Source organism: Phoca vitulina, unplaced genomic scaffold (assembly GCF_004348235.1).
Source record: "Phoca vitulina isolate PV1807 unplaced genomic scaffold, GSC_HSeal_1.0 scaffold34, whole genome shotgun sequence".
NCBI lineage: Eukaryota > Metazoa > Chordata > Mammalia > Carnivora > Phocidae > Phoca > Phoca vitulina.
This window is the reverse complement of record NW_022589737.1, coordinates 9,680,199-9,688,741: the sequence shown is the minus strand read 5'-3', so window position 1 is coordinate 9,688,741 and position 8,543 is coordinate 9,680,199. Positions and strand designations below refer to the sequence as shown.

Genomic DNA, 8,543 nt, shown 5'->3' with positions numbered 1-8,543 from the left:
ATCTTGTTATAGTGCAATGGTTCAAATTTAGGTCATGTGATATAATTTGATTATAAAAATGTGATTCATTTCCAATGGTGTCATTTGAGGAAGTTCATTTGACTAATATTTGTCCACTATCAGTAAGAGCCTTGACTATATCCAGATAGTTGAGGAATAGTAAGACACAGAGTGCTCCATGCCAGGCTTTGCTGTCATACCTGTCAGAAACAAGCAACCAAATTGCTATACCTTCTCTGATTCATATGACCCATAAAGGCACCTTGGAGACACGCAGACTGTAGGGAAATGTCTGAAGACATTGTTCATGGCACCTTGTATTCCCTCCCTTTTACAGACACACACACACACACACACACTAGGAATTTGCCAATCAGCATATACGGTACTTTCTCTGGCATAGAGAGAGCAGTAATCCTTACTCTCTCTTAAGCCAGAGACTCTTTTCTCCCTTCCAACTGAATATGAAGAGTCAGAAATAAAATTTGTTATTATTTTATTCATATCTGCCTAAAGGCACATTTGATTAGAGAATGAGAATATGCTAAGGATTAGGCATTTAGGTAAATCAGTCATTAAATATTTTGAAGACTTTTTAAAGCCTAAAAATAGGCATCATGTGGATATACTATAATATTCATAACAATTTCCTTTTTTATTTTTTAGGTTATTTTTACATTTTTGCTATTGTAGGCAACACTGATATTCTCAACATAAATCTTCCAACTAAAAAAAATGCTTGTAGATGAACTCTAACAATCCTAGAAATGTATTATAACACAGTCTTACAGCATGGGTTCATTTGTAGTTTGTATGTATGAACCACTCTTCCTTTTCTCAAACAGGATGATCTAGGGAGAAGAGAAAGGTTGACAGTAAGAAAGTGTAAGCCTATTCAGTATAGGATGAGAACGACACTGAATTGAATTCTGGGATGAAGGCAGATCTCAACGTTTATGAAACATAAAAGCAGGGGTAGGGATGACTCACCTCATTGTCTTCTGGATGGAGCCAAGCACCAGGAAGGTAAAGTGTTTCCTGAGGTCCAATAATTGAATATCGCCCAAGGTTACGTCCATTGATGAATGCAAATCCAGAATTCCAGGTCTGGAAGGAATGGAGTCTTAAGACATAGGAACAGATTCACACTGGCAAGGTAAAACCTAAGGCACTTTTGGGAGTGAGAGCAAGACTCAATGCTTTGTGGCACTGAAAGTGGCAGTGAGTTTAGAATGGGATGTTCTAGAAACTCTACTAAGCTGTAGCTGGTGTAGGGATGACAGAAAAACATGAACCAAACCTTTAATGCTAATGCTACTGTTGTTCCTGACCCATGATATATAATGCTATGGTTTTTTAAAAACAGTTGTTCTGTTTCCAGAGATAAGTATTAGGTAATAAAGATGAATGCTAATTCTAAGAACCATTATAAAAGCTATACATTTTTAAAAATCTGCTTGCAATACAATGATGAGTGACAGGACCAAGATCTAGGCAAAGAAAACTGAGAGACAAGAAGACATTGAGACAGTTTTTCCAATAGAGGCATCTGCTTATTCAGGAAGAGACGGCTGAGAAGCTGAGCAGAACATTTTATAGCCTCACAAGCTTAGGGAACAAAAACTGAATACCAAGGAACCTTATTAAATAATTTACATTGTGGGTTGTGATCCTGAGGGCCTATAACCAAGGAGAAGAGTGAACTAGAAATAGTCTGGCCATTGTATAGAAGCCTTGATTCAAATCATTTCCATCCTCGTAATTGTAGTAAGGTGATTACTAGTGCACTTAATCAACTCCAGAGATGGATGTAAATTCTCTGACGTCATCTTAGGCTTTAAGTTATTTCTAGCATTTTTCATATATAATTTTTGGAACTCAAAAAAAATCAAGCAGATGGGGGTGGGGAAGACAATATAATAAAAAAAAATACAAGGAACAACAGACAATAAAAATAGATGCACAGGTGATGCAGATAATGGATTTATAAGTCTCAGGCTTTAAAAGAATCGCCTATTAAATTAGTATGCTCATAGGGATCAAAGACAAGAGCTAAAATTTTGACAGAGAAATGGAAACTATAAAAAAGTCTAAAGTTATAGAATGAAAATTCTAAAATTAAAAAATGTAATAATTAAAATTAATAATTTAACAGATGTTTTGAATAGCAGACTAGATACAACTAAATAGAGAATATAGCTAAATATAGAATTAATAAACTGAATAATAGGAAAGAAAGTTTTCAAAATTAAGCTCAGAGAAAAGAAGAATGAGAAACAGACAAGACAGGAAGAGACAAAAGGAGATATAACAAAATGGTTCTAACATAAAATTGGAGCCTCTGAAATGCTCCAGTTAAAAAACAAAGATTGCTGGACATTAAATAAAGCAGTTGTATGATATTTATAAGAAAACTTTCTGAAATATAAAGGAATTGTAAAAATAAAAGAATAACAGAAAAAGATAAAATAGATAAACCTTAAGTGAAAGGAAGTTACTATAGCTCTATTAATATCAGAAAAATTTGACATTAAGGCAAGAAGCACTATTAGAGATAAAGAGGAACATCTCCTGATAATAAAATTCTTAATCTACTCTGAGTGATAATGATATATAGAAAAGCTGAAGTATAGATTCAGAATATATAAGCAAAATTGATGAAATAACAGGAGAAATAAAATTTAAAACCATAATGGAAAATTTTCAAACAATGTTTCAATAGCTAATAGATAAAGCAAACAGGAATCAATAAAGACATAAAACATTTAAAATAAGGTAATTAACAAAGTTGAACTCATTGACATATATAGAACATTGATCTAATACATGCAGAATATACCCATTCTTTCAAGTATACATAATAATCTTTATAACTTTGATCCTATATTGGACTAAACAAGCGTTATATTTTAAAGCTCTCAGACCACAGTGCAGTCAAACAAGAAATTGATAACAAAAGAAATTACTATAAAGTACCCAAATATTTGGAAAATAAGAAACATGTACACTTCTAAATAATGCAGAGGCCAAAGCAAAAATCCTGAGGAAATTTGTAACATACTTGAAGTGATTGGTGATGAAAATAAAACATAAAAACATGGAATATATATCCAGAATAGGCAATTCCATAGACACAGGAAGAAAATTATTGTTTGTCAGGGGCTGAGGGGAAGGGAAGATGGGAAGTAAGTGCTTAATGGGTACAGGGTTTCCTGTTAGAGTTATAAAACTGTTTTGGAACTAGATATAAGGAAGAGTTGCATTCATTGTAAATGTACCAAATGCCTCTGGATTGTTCACTTTAAAATGATTAATTTTATGTTAACATAAATTTCACCTCAATAAATGTTTTAAACTTATGGGATACAACCAAATTCATACTTAAATGAAAAATCACCTAAATTCATATGTTAAAAAGAATAAAGACTAAAAGTCAGTTATCTAAGCACCCATCTCAAGAAATTACAAAAAGAAAGAAGATAACTCCTAAGATAAAAAGTAGAATAAACAAAATACACCTTCAGAGTGGCTAGTATCAAATAAACAAACAAACAAACAAACAAGATATAGCAAGTGTTGGCAAGGATGTGGAGAAAATGGAACCCTCATGCGCTGTTGGTGGGAATGCAAACTGGCACAGCTACTGTGGAAAACAGTATGGAGGTTCCTCAAAAATTTAAAATAGGATTACCATATGATCCAATAATTCCACTACTGGGTATATACCCAAAGAAAACAAAAACATTAATTCAAAAAGGTATATGTACCTCTGAAACAAATAATACATTATATGTTAAAAAAAAAAAAGAAAAAGATAGCAGGAAGGGAAAAATGAAGGGGGGGAATCTGAGGGGGAGACGAACCATGAGAGACTATGGACTCTGAGAAACAAACTGAGGGTTCTAGAGGGGAGGGGGGTGGGGGGATGTATTAGCCTGGTGATGGGTATTAAAGAGGGCACGTACCGAATGGAGCACTGGGTGTTATATGCAAACAATGAATCATGGAACACTACATCAAAAACTAATCATGTAATGTATGGTGATTAACATAACAATAAAATTTTAAAAATGAAAAAATAAATAAATAAATAAATAAATAAATAAAAAAGATATATGTACCTCTATGTTTATTACAGCATTATTTATATTAGCAAATATGGAAGCAACCCAAGTGTTCATGGAGAGATGAATGGATAAAGAAGATGTGGTGTGTGTGTGTGTGTGTGTGTGTGTGTTTGTGTGTGTATATATATATATATATATATATACACACACAATAGAATATTACTCAACCACAAAAAAGAATGAAATCTTGCCATTTGCAACAATATGGATGGACCTAGAGGACCTAAATGCTACGTGAAATAAGTCAGACAGAGAAAGACAAATACCATATGATTTCACTCATATGTGGAATTTAAGAAACAAAACAAATGAACAAATGAAAAAAGAGACAAGTGAAAAAACAGACTCTTACATACAGAGAACAAAATAGTGGTTGACAGAAGGGAAGTGGGTAGAGGGATGGGTGAAATAGATAAAAGAGATTGTGAGTACTCTTATATTGATGAGCACCAATGTATACAATTGCTGAATCACTATATTGTACACCTGAAACTAGTATAACATGATGTTAATTATACTTGAATAAAAAACTTTAAAATGCAAAATAATAGGACTACGTGATAGGGGAAATTATTAGTATTTAAAAGTTGTGGGGCACCTGGGTGGCTCATTCAGTTAAGCATCTGCCTTCGGCTCAGGTCACAATCTTGGGGTCCTGGGATTGAGCCCTATGTCAGGCTCCCTGATCAGCAGAGTCTGCTTCTCCCTCTCGCTCTCCTCTGACCCTCCTCCCGACTTGTGCTCTCTCTCTCAAATAAATAAACAAAATCTTTAAAAAAAAGTTGAACAATTAAAATAATATGTATTAGAAACATACTAAAATGTTTAATATATTTTTATTTTAAAATAGTTTCAGATCTATAAAAAATTTGCAAAGATAGTGCAGGATTTCACAAAAAAACAAAATAATACAAATAATAATAATAAAGCAATGGCAGAAATGAAACAGAAAAAAACTATATAATATGGTAAAAGTCACAGCCAACCACTGATTCTTTGAAAGATTAATAATTTGGTAATGTTCTGATGAAACTTATCAAGACAAAAAGAGACATTACTACAGATGATCTAAACATTAAAAATGAACAATTTAAACATAACACATTGAAAATTCAAAGGAAATGGAAAAATTCCCAGAAAAATAAATTTTATTAAAACTAACCTTTTTTAAAAAAGATTTTATTTATTTATTTGAGAGAGAGAGCACGAATCAGGGGGAGGGGCAGAGGGAGAGAGAGGGGCAGAGGGAGAGAGAGAAGCAGACTCCCTGCTGAGCAGGGAGCCCGATGCAGCGCTGGATCCCAGGACCTTGGGAACATGACCTGAGCCGAAGGCAGACACTTAACCGACTGAGCCACCCAGGCGCCCCTAAAATTAACTTTTAAAGAAACAAAATCTGACTAGTACTTTAATTTTGAAGGAATTTAATCCACACTTACAAACTTTCCCACAAAGAAAAAGCCAACCCTAAATGGCTTCACTAGTGAAATCTACCAAATACGTAAGTAATACCAGGCTTACACAGACTGTACTTCCCAAATCATTTATGGGGGGTCTTAAAACGTGGTACCAAAACATGACAAAGATGTCTCAGTCACAAACATAAACACAAAAGAAGTCTTAATATTTATAATAGCCAAACACTGGAAATAATACAAATGTCTATCAACAGTAGGATGGTTAAATAAAGTATGGTATTTTATGAAATGGAACCCCATACAATACTGAAAATGAATAAATCACCACACATCACTTAATGGTTGAATCTTAGCAAAAAAGAAGCCACAGGAAAAAAGATGCTATACAATTCAATTTACATGAAGTAAAAGGGGAAGCACTGAATTGGAGTGTTAGAAGTCAAGATAATGTTTCACTTTTAGGGACAAGGAGAGACAGTGATTGGGAGGGGTGCTGACAATATTTTATTTTTTTCATCTCAAAAGAAGTACATGGTGTTCACTTTGTGATAATTTATTGAACTGTACATTTATTATGTGCATGTATGTCACTATGTGTGTTTATATATAAAAAGCTATACGAGGTATAGTATTTTTAAAAAGCAAGTTGCAGAATATAATTTAGGGAATGAACCCATTAGTGTAAAAAGTAATTGTGTATATGTTTAGGCAAAGTTATATATGAAATCCCACAAACTGTTGGTGTCACCAGCCTAACCCCCTGAATTCAGGAAATTTCTAGTAGAAGCTTCTGCCTGTCAATGTTATCTTTTAGGAACTAAACTCCTAGAGGCTTCTGCCTAGCTGTTGATTTTACCTTTTAGAAAGGAACTAATGGACTGCTAGAATAGAAAAAGAAACACTTGAGGGCCACACCTGTGCAGATGAACCAGAAAGTGCCAGAAGTGACCTCAGCCTCATGATGATGTTAAAATCCCCTTCTAAATATTCATCCCAAGCCCTAATAAAAGGGTCTGCTTTCCCATCTTCAGGGAGACAGAACTTTGAAAATTATTCCCCACAATCTCCTTGTTTGTATAAATAAATGACTTGTGAGGCAACTCCATTTGGTGTAGTCTGTCTATAACTAAGCAAGGAGCAGCCACTTTGGTCCAGTGACATGGGTAGTGCGGTAGTGTTTAGTTCTGAAAAGTAGAAAGGAATTGGAATGGAGGGTGTTTTGGAAGGAGAAATTCCATCATTTGCTCTCTCTATCTTATTGTTTCAGGTTTTCCATTGTGTTTTGATTTATTATTTTTTAAATAATGATACATTAAGAAGACTGAGAAATGTTGGAAGTCTTATTAGAAATGAGGAAGAGAAAAAGAAGGAAAATGGGGAAACATTCCTGCCAGGAACTCTATGGCTTTGCTTTAAAACTCTTTTGAGGGCGCCTGGGTGGCTCAGTCGGTTAAGCGACTGCCTTCGGCTCAGGTCATAATCCTGGAGTCCCGGGATTGAGTCCCACATGGGGCTCCCTGCTCAGCAGGGAGTCTGCTTCTCCCTCTGACCCTCCTCCTTCTTGTGCTCTCTGTCTCTCATTCTCTCTCTCGCAAATAAATAAATAAAATCTTTTAAAAAAAAAAAAAAAAACTCTTTTGAAAAGAAGAAGTGGTTGGGACACCAGAACAGATGAGGGTAGCTCACCTACCAGTAGACTCAGGAAGGTGTCCTTGGGTAAAGAGTCAACCTTCAAGGTACCAAGGTAGAAGGCAGGGCCCAAATAGCTCTTTGGGACAGGCCTCCAAGTGGCAAAGCGGAGCCTGGAGGAAGAACAGAGCCTTGAAGAAGAGAAAAGACCCCTTCTCCACTCTAGTGCCAACACCTAGATTTCCCCACCCAGGGACTAGGATTCTGATCCAGGGAGATATATTAGACTAGAAGCATTAAAATCAGGAGTCAGAAGACTTGTTCTGGGGTTCTAGTCCTGACCCCAAAGCACTCTATAATCTTGGGTAAATCATTTCAGTTCTCCAAATCTTAGCTTTTAATCTGCAAAGTAAAGAGTTTGACATCTGTAAGCCCCCTGATCCTTCCAAGTGCTTATTGGGTGTAAGGAGGAACATACCTTTCAAAGAAGCTCATTGTCATTTCCAGAGAATAGGTAACAAAACCATTCAGGGGAACGTTATTGATGGTAACTGATCCAGTTAATCCTGCAGGTGAGGGTAGGAAAAAATATGGACAGGGACTGGACATTCTCCAGTGTCTGGGATAAAGAAATGCTGACTGTATATGCCTGTGACAAGGAATCAGCCAGGAGGGCAAACAGTTGTCTGACCTGCTATGACCCAAAGTTTCCTGTTGTATGGTTCCATATTACTAAGAAAGCTTCCCACTTAGTATCAGAACTTTCTCTGAAATTCCCAGTGGGAGACTGGGCCCTGCTCTACAATAGGCCAGGGCCCAATCTAACTGTTCTGCTTTTCTACCCAGGAGACCTGAAGAAGGCAGGACAAAGGAGAGGGAGTCTTTGGTCCTGGGACCTAGGTATCCCACTGCTCAAGGGGCTCATTTTCTCCTCCCAACTGCACATTGCCCCAATCTTAGGATCCAAGTAACCACAAAAAGAGATTATAGCCTATTTCCTACCTTTCCGCTGATCTTGAATTTTCCATGAAAAATTGACTCGTCCTTGATTCTCTACCAGGATCCTTAGAAGTCGACATTCCTAAAAAAAAAAAAAAGAAAAAAAAAGGAAGTTGGCATTCCTGCTTGGGATAGACCAGTTCACAGAGACTACATGGCCTCACAGAGTTTTTATGCTAGAACCCATTCTTTTCTCTGAGTCCCAGATGGAAAGACAAGCAAATGGGAGAAAAGGGGGCTCCAGAGTGCAGCAGTCCTCCTCTCTCATAAGGACCCTTTGTGTTCCTGTTCCAAATGCAATCTTCCCTTTCATTTGCTGGTCTGCCTTAGGAAAGGCAGAGAGACTCAGCTGTGCACCTTTGATCAGAGA

General features: G+C 36.1%; 1 protein-coding gene across 1 annotated transcript in view; it reads right to left on the bottom strand.

Moving 5' to 3' along the window:
* Positions 1–785: 785 nt before the first annotated feature.
* Positions 786–8,543, bottom strand: part of LOC116645917 (beta-galactosidase-1-like protein 3) — a 51,751-nt gene continuing 43,993 nt past the window's right edge. The window contains exons 15-19 of the mRNA XM_032426436.1: positions 8,177–8,255; positions 7,653–7,740; positions 7,236–7,347; positions 991–1,107; positions 786–851 (exon numbers count right to left, since the gene is read on the bottom strand). Of these exons, the coding sequence (XP_032282327.1) occupies positions 786–851; positions 991–1,107; positions 7,236–7,347; positions 7,653–7,740; positions 8,177–8,255 (462 nt within the window). The remainder of the gene's footprint in view (positions 852–990; positions 1,108–7,235; positions 7,348–7,652; positions 7,741–8,176; positions 8,256–8,543) is intronic.